The sequence below is a fragment of the Heteronotia binoei genome, chromosome 5 (assembly GCF_032191835.1).
Source record: "Heteronotia binoei isolate CCM8104 ecotype False Entrance Well chromosome 5, APGP_CSIRO_Hbin_v1, whole genome shotgun sequence".
Lineage (NCBI taxonomy): Eukaryota > Metazoa > Chordata > Lepidosauria > Squamata > Gekkonidae > Heteronotia > Heteronotia binoei.
The window spans coordinates 8,915,898-8,932,281 of record NC_083227.1 but is presented as its reverse complement, the minus strand read 5'-3'; the positions used below and the strand labels follow the sequence as shown (position 1 = coordinate 8,932,281).

Here is a 16,384-nt window from a genome sequence, read left to right as displayed (position 1 = left end):
AGCGTCTTCTCAGCCTCTCACAAGAGCAGGCAAAAAGTCCTCGTGCTAATTCTGTATTTCTTCAATAAAGCGCTTGCAAAAAGACTTCTCAGTTTCATGTGTCACAGGATGAAAGGGAAAGGATGAAAGGGAAGTCCGGCCTGTTCTGGAATTGGCTGCAGCCCCCCCCCCCCAAGCCCCTGATGTGGGCCCAGTGTGGGGCCGGGGCTGCCCAGCAGAGGAGAGGAACGTTTAAAATACCGCCCCCCCCCATGCCAAGGTGGAGAGCACCTAGCAAACCAGCTGTTGCTTATGGAAACACAACCTACGCCCACCATTCGGAGCATTAGGCAGCTCCCCTGAGGGGCGAAGCGGGGTGGAGCATGCTGATGTGGCCAGACCCCCAATAAATACAAGGCCAGGAGGAAAAAATGCCACACAAAAGACCATCACTGTGAGGATCGTGGCATGGAAACACACCACAGAGTTCCACAGATGTGGGTTTGAGTCCCCACCTGCATCAGTGTTTTGCAAAAGGAGAGAACACACCTGCCCCCAACGCATTGCCCTGCCCCGTCACTTCATGGCTCCTTGGGCAGAGGCAAATGTAACACAAAACCAAACTGTCCCTCCTGCCCTGGGGTTAGGGTGGGAGGGAGGACATCCTTTTGCCAGGTGAGAGAGGCACAGACCCCCAGGCAGCACAACAGGGAGAAGTACCAGGGCACAGTCCCAGGAGGGGAGGGTTCAGATCTTGTTAAGGGAGATGCCAACAAGCATATGAAGCCTGCCTTTGGGGGGTCCGGAGGCCCAGAAAGGAATCCCGGATGGGATCACATGTGTTGAATCATTCGTGCTGATTGGCTTGTCGCAATGGCAGGTATATTGACTGACTCTCCCCCCAACAGCCATCTCCAGCAGAGCTCCATTGGGATACTTAGAAGCCATGCAAAGGTGTTCAAGGTCTTGGCGTAGGCTTTTTTCCAAACAGTCTGGACTCTGGAAAATGGTCCTTCTTTCAGGTTGGGCTGGGAGAAAAATGCGCTAGTTCTCTGGAGGAAGGACTTGTGGTATATTCCCTGCTTCTTTTTGGGACTGGAGATTCTATTTATAGGTGCATATATATATATAGCAATTTAAAAATATAGTATAATTTCCAAAACTGTCACAAGGACCCAAATGGCAGGTTTTAGTTCTTCTTGAGCGCTACATCTGACGATGTTATAAAATAATTCGTTGGCGCCCTAAATTTGTACTGGGGTGGTTCCAGTGTCAGTGCTGCAGGGTGGTGAGATGGTGGTCGCCTCCCTGTTCTTTAGGAAATGCTAGTTTCAGTAATTCTGTCTTGCAGGCCCTGCGGAATTGTTGCAAGTCTCGCAGGGCGCTGATGTTTTCGGGGAGGGCGTTCCACATGGCAGGGGCTGCCACGGAAAAGGCTCTTACTCAAGTGCTGGACAGCAGGGCTTCTTTTGGCCCGGGGATCGTAAGAAGATTTTGTGTACTTGATCGAAGGGCTCTCTGAGGCTCATATGGGGAGAGGCGATCACCGAGGTAGACAGGTCCCAGGCCATATATCTGTGTCTGCACGTTCGTGTGTGTACGTATTTTCCTTTTGACACACTCCTGTTTGTCTCTCTCCCTGTCCCCTCAGGGAGAAGCCTCTCTTTAGAGCCAAGTGAATAAAGGCAGGTTTTCTCAGACAGAGGCGGCCCAAAAGAAACGGAAGGAGATGGAAGAGCAGGACCCAGAAAGACCTGGAACTGGCAAGAGAACAAGAAAGAGCCCCCATCCCACCCAACCGGGAAGTGGTGCTGAATTCTGGGAAACAGCTGTGCCTGAGAGCCTGGCTGAGAACACTATGACTTCAGATGTTCATTGCCAACACTTCCGGCAGTTCCGCTACCATGAGGCCGATGGGCCTCGAGAGGTTTGCAGCCAGCTTCATGGACTTTGCAACCAGTGGCTGAAGCCAGAGAGGCACACCAAGAGGCAGATCCTGGACCTGGTGATCCTGGAGCAGTTCCTGACTCTCCTGCCCCAGGAAATGCAGTGCTGGGTCAGAGAATGTGGGCCGGAGACCAGTTCTCAGGCGGTGGCCCTGGCCGAAGGTTTCCTCCTGAGTCAGGCAGAGGAGAAGAGGCAGGCAGAACAGGTGAGGAGGGATTCCCTACAGGTGTGTCTAATTGAAGCAACAATATCTCACCTTATCTTAAAGTTTCCTTGCCAGATTATTGCCCAGAGCTTCTTCTCCTAGAGAATTTCTGACCCCTGCAGATAATTTATCAGATCTGCTGAAAGAAGGGTGCAGAGTCTGGGAGTGAGGCAGAATCCATTCCTTGGTCTCTTTTCCATTCAGTCTCTTATCTCTCTCCCTGACTGCTGTTTCAGATGTGGGGACCACCTTTGAAGATGGAAGCTGAAATCCTTGAGGCAGAAGGGGCTTTCTTGGAGCAGGGGCAGAGGGTGCAGGCGGTGGAGCGTGCCCAAGATCCCCTCTCCTGTGGTAAGGACTCCTTGTGCCTGGATGCCATTGGGGCAGCCCGTGAATGTGGTGGGTAGGGAGGTCAGGTCAGGGGGGGGAAATGGATATTTCTATAGGCAACACAGAGTTAATTGGTGGCACTCAATATCCACACACTGTGATGTCTCTAAAAGATTAGACAAACTACTGGAGGACAATTTGTCCCTTAAATTAAAATTTCATATCTCACCTTCCTTCCACAAAAGGTCTCAGGTTCCCTGGGGAGGGGAAGGCAGGCAAACCTCGAAAGGGACCCTCCACCTTCTGGGGGAGCAGAGCTCTAAAACCACTCCCTGGGGCCAATAATCATGGGGACATTTTCCTTCTGTGCCTGTGCTTGGAGCGTCATCTGGTGGGCTGCTGTGGGTCGCAGGGGGTGGAGTAGGGATGGCAGGCTATGGGGGGGGGCCCAGAACTTGCAGGCGCTTTGGGAAGGGCCTTGGGGTGGGACTTGGGACAGATGTGATAAAAGATGGAGATAAAAATATGATAAAAAATAAAAAACAGATAAAAATATGGAGCAGAGGTCCATCGGTGGCTATTAGCCACAGTGTGTGTGTATATATAGAATTTTTGCCACTGTGTGACACAGAGTGTTGGACTGGATGGGCCATTGGCCTGATCCAACAGGGCTTCTCTTATGTTCTTATGTTCTCTTATGTCATGTCATGCTGAAGTTGCATCAGGTTGAAAACCTGGTTTAATTTAAATTTAATTTGCGATTTATACCCTGTCCTATCCTGCAAGGCGGGCTCAGAGCGGCTTACAGCATTGAAATGTTACAGTAGTAATAATAATAATAATAATAATAAAATTTTATTTATACCCCGCCCTCCCCACTGAGGACAATAAAAAAAAAATCTCCAATTCAGCATGCTCCAGAGGCACTCTGAAAGCTCATTCCTATGACCCTCCAGTCCCCAGATTTGCTCCAGGCATGTCTGCTCCAAGGTGACGGTGAGGTTTCATGCTTTTGCATTTCCACTCCTCATTTCCCTCCTTGTAGAGCAAACACAACTCTGACGGAAGTCTGAAATACATGGGCAGCGTTTATAATTCCTGAGGCTCAGAGTTCCCTGGTGCTTCTCTTCTGCCTCTTCCAGAACGTAGTAAAAAGTATTTTAAAAACGAGTTGAGTGTACATAGGAGAAGGTTTCACTACCCTGAGAATAGCGTGTGTGTGAACCAGGAAACAAACAAGCAAACACCCTCCCTCCCTCCCTTGTCTCAGGAACAGGCAGTGAAGAGATGCTGTTGAGCCGTTGTCTTTTCCAGGGTGTGGGAACAGTCGCTGCACCTCCAATCCAGGTAGGAGAGATGAGCGGGGGCGGGGGGGGGGGCACAGCCTGGGTCCCTCCTCCTTTCTCAGGGGAGCTTTTGCTCCTTCAGTTTCTACAAGGGGTCCGTCAGAGAGATTCTCTGAATGCTATTGCATTTACCCATCAAAAGCCTTATTTTCTGTACCTTCCCAGACGACTCCCTTCCTGGATGAGATCTCTGAAGAGGAGGGAATCTTCTTTTTCTTCCAGGGTCCCTTTTCCTTGGAGGTGGTGTCCGTCTCTTTCACGGAGGCAGAGTGGGCCCTGCTGGATCCGGGACAAAGAGCTCTGTACAGGGAAGTCATGCTGGAGAACTATGGGAACGTGGCCTCTCTGGGTAAGGATCTTTCCTAGGTGCCAAAGCTGCAACTTGCTGCCATTGTGAGGTGGAATGAATCCAAATATTGAATAGCGATGCATCATTTTGACCCCCTTCCCACCACTTGGGGAGGGGCTGCAGCTCCCTGGCAGAGGGTCTCTTTTCTATGCAAAAGGTCCCAGTGTCAAGCATGCAGTTTTCAGAAACGAGTTAAGTTTGATACAAATACTCTTTATTGAAATACTGATGTTACCCCAAGGTATCGAACCTTGAGAGTGATAGCAAATACAGATTGATACAATGCTTTAAGGAACACTTCAAAGGGGTCAGAGCAGAGGGGGGGGGGAGGTCATAGCAAGACACTACAAATTACTACTTTCACAGGCTCTGTCTATTGCTTGGCCTTGTGTCCCTAATTCACATGCATTCCAGCGGTGGAATTTGTATGGAGGTGAGCTCTACCTTATCTCGAAACACTTTCGACTCTCGTTCACACTAGCCACTTTCTCATGGTAAAGCTTTCTACAGGAAGGGAGGGGCGAAGGGAAGAATAATACAGCAAGCTAGAGAAGGCTCTGGAAGATGTCACACATTCAAAGGCCCAGAGCAATAGAACCATTGATCACCATTACAGATTCACCATGCTAGACACCCAGGTTCACTCCCCAACATCTCCAATGAAAGGGATCAGGTAGGAGGTGAAATGAAAGACTCTGCCTGAGACCCTGGAGAGCCAATGCTGGACTGAGTGGATGATACTGACTCCAAGGGACCAGGGGTCTGATTCAGTGTAAGGAAACTTCACGTGTTCATAGAGCCATAGAATTGGAACTGACCTCCAGGGTCATCTAGTCCAGACCCCTACAAAATGCCGGGGAATCAGGACTACCCATGTTGCTGGCCCAGAGGGTGGCATAACCTTGGCTAAAGTTGCTTCCTGACCCTAAAGTGGCAGTTACATTTCCTTGGGCATGTAAGAAAGAACCACAAGAACTAAGCACTGATGCAGCCCTTCCTTTCCACCCTACCTTTGTCTACCTAAGTTCACAGAATCAGCATTGGTGTCAGGTGGCCGTCTAGCCTCTGTTAGAATCCCAGGATCACAGAGTTGGAAGGGGCCATAGAGGCCATCTAATCCAGCCCCATTCAATGCAGGATCAGCCTTGATTAACATCCCTGATGTTTGTCCAGCCACTGCTGGAAGACTGCCAGGGAGGGGGAACTCACCTCTTCTCTGAGTAGCTGATTCCACAGTAGAACAAATCGTACTATAAAAAGTTTTTCCTCATGTCCAGCTGGTAGCTTCCTGTCGTTATGGCGAGTCCTCTCCTCTTTTTAAAACCCCCCAAAGAAGGAGAGCTCCTCACCTCCCAAGGAAGGTCGCAGGTCCAACCCCAGAATCTCCAGGGAAAAGGATCAGGTAGGAGGTGATTGGGAAACGTCTGCCTGAGACCCTGGGTAAACTGCCGCTGGACTGAGGATACTGACTTCAACGGACCAAGGGATTATTCTTTGCTTAAGAGTCAAAAACTCTAGCCCAATAATCAGTTAATTTATCCTTCATATTTATTTATCTATTGATTGATTGGTGAACTGGATGTTATCTGAAATGCTAAATAAGATGTTCTACCGTGTTATATGTAGTACCATACTACTTTATGCATAGTAGAATTTTGTTATATATGGCAGGGGTGGCCTACGGTAGCTCTCCAGATGTTTTTTTGCCTACAACTCCCATCAGCCACAGTCATTGGCCATGCTGACCGAGACTGATGGGAGTTGTAGGCAAAAAACATCTGGGGAGCTACCGTTGGCCACCCCTGATATATGGAATTAATCTACTTGATGCGACTTTATCCAACAAAGTTCTGTATAAATAAACTTACCATATGTTAAAAAAAAGAAAAGGAAAAACATCTGCCTGAGACCCCTGGGAACTGATGCTGGCCTGAGGCTACTGACTTCAGTGGGCCGAGGGTCTGATTCAGCCTAAGGCCACTTCATGTGTCCAGGTGGGTCTTCTTGCAGATGGGCGACTGAGGCCAGTGTTGTGGCCATCGCCCAAGCCAGAGAAGGTATGTTGACCTGAGACAAAGTGGATGAGAGTCCCTCAGAAGGACTCTGGGAGGGTCCAGATCCTTCTTGCTCTTTTTCCAGCCTTCATAACACACCCTTCCCTCTGGAGAGAGTTACATTTGCTCTGCCTGTGATCTGGGAATGACCCTGTGAAGAATCAAACCTGGGTCCCCCCATGGTCACTTCTCTTTGTACTTGAGCAACACCCGATTCACTGGCTTCACACAAGTAAAACAGACCCCTTTTAAAAATAAAGTACATTGATAATTAGAAAAGAAGACATCACAAAACAGCACAGTTTCTGCAGCTCAGCAACAGTAAAACAAAAAAAAAAGCCAACTATTCTGTCTAAGATAGGAAGCACCTAAACGGCACTCCTTGTTGCAGCATCAGTATTGCAACTGGAGCCTAATGTACTCCAGAGAGATGTATTCCTCATGATGCAGCAAGGAAACATCCAGGTGTACTAGCATCCCAGGAGCATGAAGTTAGCCTGGCTTCCCTCTCATCCATGCCCATATTATAGTTTCTGCCTCTCTGGGATCAGGTGGTATGAATGACCCAATCAAGGGTCCTGCTGGATGGAATTTTTCAGAGACTGTCAGCAGCATCCACAGGGCCGGCTGCCCCACTAGGCAAACTGGGCGGTTGCCTAGGGCACCGGCAGGGCGGGAGTGGCAAATTCGGTCTCCCCCCTAGGCAAATGCCTAGTTTGCCCCCCCCACTCCTCCTCCCTCCCTACCCCACCGCATGTCGATTTTAATGCCTCTTCCATCCAGGAAGTGGGGAGGGGAGGAGGCAGCGGCAGAGGGGCCGCCCTTTCAGGACGCTGGTCCTGACAGATTGTGAGCGCAGCCCTGCAGCACGGTTTTACCTGCTGATCAAGTGATTGGCTGAGGGAGGGCTTTAGACAGCCAGAATGTGGCACTAGAGCCAGTTACGTGGAGAAGGTAGGGAGGAGGAGGAGGCGCATGGAGCCGCAGGGGCACTGTGGGGAGCAACAGGCAGCGAGTCTGCCTAGGGAGCCATGGGGCATGGGACCACCCCCGAGCATCCTCATCCCCTCACCCTCCTGTTTGCAGAACTGGATAAAGGTTCTCATGATTAACCAAGGACCACATTCTGGGATCTGGCCTTGAAAGAAATGATGATGTTAATTGCAGGGAGACTCAAATTATGAACATCCACAAGTCACACCAGCCCACTTCATAATACCTGCAACCCTTGGAGGAACTAGGATTCTATTGCATTCCCCTTTATCCTGTTTCAGATTCTGGGCTTTGATCTGGAGTGTGGTGCTGACCTTCCAGAAGAATTTTTAGTCTTTTATTTTTTTCCATCCCCATTTAAGACTGTGGCTTTCTCTCTCTCTGTCTCCCTCTCTCTATGCAAAAGAAGCCAGAAGCATAAGAGAAACTATGGTGGAGAAAGAGAATGGCCTTGCATTCGAAGAAAGTTTGCAGAGTTCTTCCAGAGGATCCCAAGAGCATATCTCCTTCCCAAATGAGCTGGTTCAGAGTGAGTGACCTTCACTGTTATGTCAAGAGAACACTCCAGAAATAACCATAGGAGATTCCTGATTCCCTTCTGAGCTACATTTGGATTGGTACAATCCTTTAGGCCGGTGGGTAAGGAGGGAGGGAGGCCTTAATTTGGAGCCTCATAAGAACATAAGAGAAGCCATGTTGGATCAGGCTAATGGCCAACACTCTGTGTCACACAGTGGCCAATATATGTATCTGTGTGTATATATATATACACACACACAAACATACATATATACATACACACAAACACACACATACACATATATATATATATACTGTGGCTAATAACCACTGATGGGCCTCTGCTCCATATATTTATCCAAACCCCTCTTAAAACTGGCTATGCTTGTAGCCACCAGCACCTCCTGTGGCAGTGAATTCCACCTGTTAATCACCCTTTGGATGAAGAAGTACTTCCTTTTATCCGTTTTAACCTGACTGCTCAGCAATTTCATTGAATACCCATGAGTTCTTGTAATGTGAGAAAGGGAGAAAAGTACTTCTTTCTCTATTTTCTCCATCCCATGCATAATCTTGTAAATCTCTATCATGTCACCCCGCAGTCCACATTTCTCCAAGCTAAAGAGCCCCAAGCTTTTTAACCTTTCTTCATAGGGAAAGTGTTCCAAACCTTTAATCATTCTAGTTGCCCTTTTCTGCAATTTTTCCAATGCTATAATATCCTTTTTGAGGTGCGGTGACCAGAATTGTACACAGTATTCCAAATGAGACTGCACCATCGATTTATACAGGGGCATTATGAATTGTACACAGTATGAGACCGCACCATCGATTTATACAGGGGCATTATGATACTGGCTGATTTGTTTTCAGTTAGAAGATCCTTCTGGCACTAGTTAAGCTGAAGTTCTCCATGGGTGGGGGAAGTATCCTTAAATACTAGATATTCTTGGGGAAAGGTGGAGGGGTTGTTAAGATCAGCCAGCTGGATGAAACCAAAGGGCCATCAGTCCTTTCCTCCTGCAGTCACAAAGATGCCTTTGGATCTTACCAGCCTTCCCAAGTGCTAACAGTTTCTCTCTCTTTATTCCAGCAGAGGATGATCAGAGGAATGAGGAGGGTGAGAAACATCATCAGGAAATGCTGGATGGAGTTGAAAATGAAGACTTGAACAAAAATGTCAGGAATCAAAGCAGAATAAAGAGAAAGAAAGGTGGCCGTATGGTTGAGAAGCGTGATGGAAGACAGAGGAGTATACATTTTCCAAAGCACAGGAAAATGAAAGCAAGTAAATCCATTCAGTTCAGAAAGAATTTCAGAAATAGATCACAGCTTCTTGTGCACCAAAGAATAAAGAGAGAGGAGAAACCCTCTGAATACTCAGGGACCAGATGTAAATTCAGACTCAGTAGTAATATTCAACAGCATCAGAAAGCCCACACAGGGGAGAAACCTTTTGAATGCTCAGAGTGTGGAAAGAGATTCGGTCGGAGTGGCCATCTTCAAAAGCATCAGAGAACCCACACAGGAGAGAAGCCTTTTGCATGCTCAGAGTGTGGGAAGAGATTCAGTCAGAGTAGAAGTCTTCAAGAGCATCAGAGAACCCACACAGGGGAGAAGCCTTTTGAATGCTCAGAGTGTGGAAAGAGATTCAGTCAGAGTGGCAATCTTCAATATCATCAGAGAACCCACACAGGGGAGAAGCCTTTTGAATGCTCAGAGTGTGGGAAGAGATTCAGTTGGAGTGGCCGTCTTCAAGAGCATCAGAGAACCCACACAGGGGAGAAGCCTTTTGAATGCTCAGAGTGTGGGAAGAGATTCAGTTGGAGTCGCAGTCTTCAAATGCATCAGAGGACCCACACAGGGGAGAAGCCTTTTGAATGCTCAGAGTGTGGAAAGAGATTCAGTCAGAATTGCAATCTTCAGCATCATCAGAGGACCCACACGGGGGAGAAGCCGTTTGAGTGCTCAGAGTGTGGAAAGAGATTCAGTCAGAATTCCAATCTTGAGCAGCATCAGAGGACCCACACAGGGGAGAAGCCATTTGAATGCTCAGCGTGTGGAAAGAGATTCAGTCAGAGTGGGAGTCTTCAATATCATCAGAGAACCCACACAGGGGAGAAGCCTTTTGAATGCTCAGAGTGTGGCATGAGATTTAGTACGAGTTTCAGTCTTCAATATCATCAGAGAACCCACACAGGGAAGAAACCTTTTGCATGTTCAGAGTGTGGAAAGACATTCATTCATAGTGGCCATCTTCAAATGCATCAGAGGACCCACACAGGGGAGAAGCCTTTTGAATGCTCAGAGTGTGGGAAGAGATTCAGTCGGAGTGGCAGTCTTCAAAGGCATCAGAGAACCCACACAGGAGAGAAGCCTTTTGAATGCTCAACGTGTGGAAAGAGATTCAGTCAGAGTAGCAGTCTTCAATATCATCAGAGAACCCACACAGGGGAGAAACCTTTTGAATGCTCACGGTGTGGAAAGAGATTTAGTACGAGTGGCAGTCTTCAATATCATCAGAGAACCCACACAGGGGAGAAGCCTTTTGAATGCTCAGCGTGTGGAAAGAGATTTAGTACGAGTGGCAGTCTTCAATATCATCAGAGAACCCACACAGGGGAAAAGCCTTTTGAATGCTCAGAGTGTGGAAAGAGATTTAGTACGAGTGGCAGTCTTCAATATCATCAGAGAACCCACACAGGGGAGAAACCTTTTGAATGCTCACGGTGTGGAAAGAGATTCAGTCAGAATCGCAATCTTCAGCATCATCAGAGGACCCACACAGGGGAGAAGCCGTTTGAATGATCAAAGAGACCCAAAGGATAACCTTTCAAATCCTCAATGTTCGTCCATAGCTCTCCACACCTGGACTTGGAAATGGACCCGAGGGAGGCTTTCGTGATAGAGGGACACCATCCCAATGAATGAGACCACTCTTCCCACACACACATACACTGAACTTCCTGAAGAGCTGTTGGCCCATCAACCTCCTTTACTTCTGGGGCAGCTGTTCTCCCATGCAGCCTGATGAGGGTAAGGGGAGAAGGAAATGGGACAGGCCCCAGAAGAAGCAAGGACAGACTACTGCATTGGAGAAACCTTTTGAGTGCTTGGAGTGTGAGAGAAGATTCATTTAGAGTGTCACTCTTCAGCTGAATCAACAATCCCATGCATGGGGAGAAAATGTTGAAAAGATATTCAGAAAGTGTGACTGTTCAAAAGTGTATATGAGCTCGTATAGGAGAGAAACCTTTTGAATTCTCAGACTGTGAAAAGAGATGCTGTTGCAGAAGCACTCTTTGATGGCAACTGAGAACCCACACAGGGAAGACAAAATTGTAATGTTGGGAGCTCTGAAAGAGATTCAGTCAGAGCGGTGGTCTTCTGCTGCATCAAGAAACCCACACAAGGAGGATCCATGTAAGTGCTTAGCCTGTAAAAAGAGCTTTCCCTCTATTTCACACCTAAAAGAAAACCACAGACCATAAAAAGTATTGAAAAGGTGCCAACGGCTTTAAAGGGCTGTAATCTAAGTAAAGGTACAAGCATCAAGTTGTTGCCAACCTCTGGGGTGATGTCACATCATGATGTTTTCACGGCAGACTTTTTAGGGGGTGGTTTGCCATTGCCTTCCCCAGTCGTCTACACTTTATCCCCAGCAAGCTGGGTACTCGTTTTACTGACTTCAGAAGGATGGAAGGATTGAGTCAGCTACCTGACCCCAGGTTCTGCTGGGATCAAACACGGGTCGTGAGCAGAGCTTGGACTGCAGTGAATCCAGAAAAGGTGCCAACTGCTTTAAAAGGCTTTACACTACAGAAGAAACCTTATCCTGGCCAGAAAAAAATGTTATAAGTCCTCAAATTGTGGAAAGAGCATTAGCCATGTTCAAAATCCAAAAAAGATCCCAAGATCTTCTCTGGGTAGCTGATTCCACAGTAGAACAAATTGTATTATAAAAACTTTTTCCTCATGTCCAGCCGGCACCTTCCTGTCCTCATTGAGAGTCCTCTCCTCTTTTTAAAAACCCCCCAAAGAAGGAGAGCTTCCCACCTCCTAAGGAAGGTCCCACGCCCATCCCCCAGAATCTCCAGGGAAAAGAATCAGGTAAGAGGTGATTTAAGAGTCGAAAACTCTAGCCCAATAATCAGTTAATTTATCCTTAATAAGATATTTATTTATGTATCGATTGATTGATTGGTGAGTCTCGGCGGGGAGAGGGGGCACGGAGCTGTGGGGGGGAGCACGGAGCTACGGGGGGGCGCTGTGGGGGAGGCGCCAGGCGGCGAGTCTGCCTTGGGAGCCATGGGGCATCGATCCAGCCCTGAGCATCCTCATCCCCTCACCCTCCTGTTTGCAGAACAGGATAAAGGTTCTCACAATTAACCAATGACCACATTCTGGGATCTGGCCTTGAAAGAAATGATGGTGTTAACTGCAGGGAGGTTCATATTATGAACACCCACAAATCACACCTTAATACCTGTAACCCTTGGGGGAACTAGGATTCTATGCCATTCTGCATTCACTGGGTCAGATTACGCGCTTTGATCTGGACTGTGGTGCTGACCTTCCAGAAGAATTGTTAGTTTTTAATTTATTTCCTTCCCCATGTAAGACTGATGGCTTTCTCTCTCTCTGTCTCCCTCTCTCTCTGCAAATGAAGCCAAAAGTATAAGAGAAACTGGCGGAGAAAGAGAACTTACATTCGAAGACAGATTGCAGGGTTCTTCTAGAGCGGCGTTTCCCAACTACAGGGTCGGGACCTGGCACTGGGACATGCTGGTCTCAGTGCCAGGTCGTGGGGCCACCGGTGGCCTGCCATTCCCACCCCCCGCTTCTCCTCCCCGTGGCATTGCACCCCCCTCATGACTCCTCCCTCCCCCCTCAGGTCAGTTTCAGGCTGGTTAAGGCGCCCCTTCCCTTCCCCCAACGGGGAACACGGAGCTGAACTCTCACTTCGCGTGGGAGCAGGTCAACCGAATGTCCGAAAAGGCCGCCGCTGCTGCTCCCTCCCCCACACTTCCTTCCCAACCAGGAAGTGCGGGGGAGGGAGAAGCAGCGGTGGACTTTTTGGATGCATGTTCAACCTGCTGCCGGCCTGCAGCTGCGCTGAGGGAGAGCTCAGCGCTGTTTTCCCTGCCGACCGGAGGGGTGGGGGGAGGGGCGCCTTAATCAGCCTGAAACTGACCTGGGGGGGAAGGGAGAGAGGAGGAGGCGATGGGGGGGAACTAGGCCTGACTTCCCTTGGCCAGCCGTGCTTGTGCTGCTAGGGTCAGCAGTTTAAAAGATGAGTTGCTCCCATCCCGTTTCTTTCCATTTTCCTTTTCTTTTTCTCTTTCTTCCTTTTTTCCCTCCTTTCTTTCACTCCTTCCCTCCCTTTTCCTTCCTTCCTCTTTCCTTTCTCTTTCTTTCTTTCTTTTTTCTCTGTTTCCAACTCTCTCCCCCTTCCTTCCTTCCTTCCTTCCTTCCTTCCTTCCTTCCTTCCTTCCTTCCTTCCTTCCTTCCTTCCTTCCTTCCTTTTCCTTCCTTCCTTCCTTCCTTCCTTCCTTCCTTCCTTCCTTCCTTTCTTCTCTTTCTTTCATCTGTCAATCCTTCTTTTTCCCTATTTGCTTTATTTCCCACTCCCCTTCCTCTCTCTCTCTCTCTCTCTCTCTCTCTCTCAGTTAGTCTTTCCCCTGTCTCCCTCGCTTCTTTGCCATTCCTAATCTGAGTAGAGTGGGGTGGGGGGGAAGAAGCTTGAAATGCCCTGCCATTTAATGTTTTCGCAGGCTGTCATTTAACGTTTTCCTTTCTTTCTCTCTCTCTCACCCCTCTCTCCGTCCCCCCCTACCACTGCCATTTCATATTTTCCCAGGCTGAGAGCATTTTATATTTTTAGTTTTCTGCTGTGTCATCCTTGTGCTTTTTCGTGATGTTTTATTTCAAAAATTGCATTGCAATATCCCACTATTCGCCTACTATTCCTAAAGAAAACATTGCAGTACTTTTAGGCTTGTTTGTACATCATTTCCTGTCTCCCGCCTCCACCCTCAAAGTCTCCTGGCTCCACCCCCAAATTTTAGTGGACCATGAAGGAGAAGTGTAAAAATACCCGGGCCACAGTGGGAAAACGTTTAGGAAACCCTATTCTAGAAGCTCCCAAGAGCATATTTCCTTCCCAAATGACTTGGTTCAGAGTGAGTGACCTTCACTCTTCTGTCAAGAGAACAGGCCAGAAATAACCATATGAGTTTCCTGATTCCCTTCTGAGCAACATTTGGTCTGGTACAATCCTACGTGCTGGTGGATAAGGAGGGAGGGAGGTCTTAATCTGGAGGCTCAGAAGCTCCTTCTGGGCAAGAGTTCAGCTGAAGTTTTTCATGGGTGGGGGAGGTATCCTTAAATACCAGATATTCTTCGGGGAAGGTGGAGGGTGGCTAAGATCAGCTGGATGAAGCCAAAGGGCCATCAGTCCTTTCCTCCTGCAGTCCCATAGATGCCTTTGGATCGTAGCAGCCTTCCCAAGTGCTAACAGTTTTTCTCTCTTTATTCCAGCAGAGGATGATCAGAGAAATGAGGAGGGTGGGAAACTTCATCAGGAAATGCCGGATAAAGTTAAAAATGAAGACTTGAACGAAAATGTCAGGAATCAAATCAGAGTAAAGAGAAAGAGAGGTGGCTGTATGGCTAAGAAGTGTGAGGGAATATAGTGGAATATATATTTTCTGAAGCACAGGAAAATGAAAGCAAGCAAATCCATTCAGTGCAGAAAGTATTTCAGAAATAGATCACAGCTTCTTGTGCACCAAAGAATAAAGAGACAGGGGAAACATGAATACACAGAGATCAGACATAAATTCAGTCTCCGTACTAATATTCAACAGCATCAGAAAACCCACACAGAGGAGAAACCTTTTGAATGCTTGGAGTGTGGAAAAAGATTCAGTGAGAGTGCTCATCTTCAGCAGCATCAGTGAACCCACACAAAGGAGAAGCCTTTTGAATGCTCAGTGTGTGGAAAGAGATTCAGTGAGAGTGCTCATCTTCAACAGCATCAGAGAACCCACACGGGGAGAAGCCTTTTGAATGCTCAGTGTGTGGAATGAGATTCAGTGAGAGTGGCAGTCTTCAAAAGCATCAGAGAACCCACACGAGGAGAAGCCTTTTGAATGTACAGTGTGCGGAAAGAGATTCAGTCAGATGGGCCATCTTTAAACGCATCATAGAACCCACACAGGGGAGAAGCCTTTTGATTGCTCAGTGTGTGGAAAGAGATTCAGTGAGAGTGGTCATCTTCAACAGCATCAGAGAACCCACACAGGGGAGAAGCCTTTTGGATGCTCCGAGTGTGGGAAGAGATTCAGTCGGAGTGACAATCTTCAAACGCATCAGAGAACCCACATAGAGGAGAAGCTTTTTGAATGCTCAGTGTGTGGAAAGAGATTCAGTCACATAGGCAGTCTTCAAACGCATCATAGAACCCACACAAGGGAGAAGCCTTTTGAATGCTCAGTGTGTGGAAAGAGATTCAGTACGAGTGGCCGTCTTCAATATCATCAGAGAACCCACACAGAGGAGAAGCCTTTTGAATGCTCAGTGTGTGGAAAGAGATTCAGTCACATAGGCAGTCTTCAAACGCATCATAGAACCCACACAGGGGAAAAACCTTTTGAATGTTTAGTGTGTGGAAAGAGATTCAGTGGGAGTGGCCATCTTCAACAGCATCAGAGAACCCACACAAAGGAGAAGCCCTTTGAATGCTCAGTGTGTGGAAAGAGATTCAGTCAGAGTGTCAGTCTTCAACATCATCAGAAAACCCACACAGGGGAGAAGCCATTTGAATGCTTGGAGTGTGGAAAGACGTTTAGTATGAGTAGCAGTCTTCAAGAGCATCAGAGAACCCACACAGGGGAGAAGCCTTTTGAATGCTCCGAGTGTGGAAAGAGATTCAGTCAGAGTGGCAATCTTCAAAAGCATCAGAGAACTCACACAGGAGAGAAACCTTTTGGATGCTCCCAGTGTGGAAGGAGATTCAGTCGGAATGACAATCTTCAAGAGCATCAGAGAACCCATACAGGGGAGAAGCCTTTTGAATGCTCAGAGTGTGGAAAGAGATTCAGTCAGAGTGGCAATCTTCAAAAGCATCAGAGAACTCACACAGGAGAGAAACCTTTTGGATGCTCCCAGTGTGGAAGGAGATTCAGTCGGAATGACAATCTTCAAGAGCATCAGAGAACCCATACAGGGGAGAAGCCTTTTGAATGCTCAGAGTGTGGAAAGAGATTCAGTCAGAGTGGCAATCTTCAAAAGCATCAGAGAACTCACACAGGAGAGAAACCTTTTGGATGCTCCGAGTGTGGGAAGAGATTCAGTCGGAGTGACAATCTTCAAGCGCATCAGAGAACCCACATAGGGGAGAAGCCTTTTGAATGCTCAGTGTGTGGAAAGAGATTCAATCGAAGTGGCAATATCACCTCTCAGCCGCCTCCTCTCCAGGCTAAACATCCCCAGCTCCTTCCACCTTTCCTCATAGGACTTGGTCTCCAGACCTCTCACCATCTTCATCGCCCTCCTCTGGACCCGTTCCAGCTTGTCTATATCCCTCTTAAAATGTGGTGCCCAAAACTGAACACAATACTCAAGGTCAAGTCTTACCAGAGCAAAGTAAAGTGATACT

General features: G+C 47.8%; 2 protein-coding genes across 2 annotated transcripts; both read left to right on the top strand.

Annotated features, from left to right (window-relative positions):
* Nucleotides 1-4,062: 4,062 nt before the first annotated feature.
* LOC132571652 (zinc finger protein 709-like) lies at nt 4,063-10,530 on the top strand (the record flags this gene model as incomplete). The annotated part of the gene is made up of 2 exons (XM_060238447.1): nt 4,063-4,149; nt 9,079-10,530. Coding segments are annotated over 2 exons (1,539 nt in total), but the record flags the coding sequence as incomplete, so codon positions are not given.
* Nucleotides 10,531-15,354: 4,824 nt separating this feature from the next.
* On the top strand, nt 15,355-16,116 carry LOC132572151 (zinc finger protein 79-like; the record flags this gene model as incomplete). The annotated part of the gene is made up of 1 exon (XM_060238953.1): nt 15,355-16,116. A coding segment is annotated over one exon (762 nt), but the record flags the coding sequence as incomplete, so codon positions are not given.
* Between the last annotated feature and the right edge of the window lie 268 nt (nt 16,117-16,384).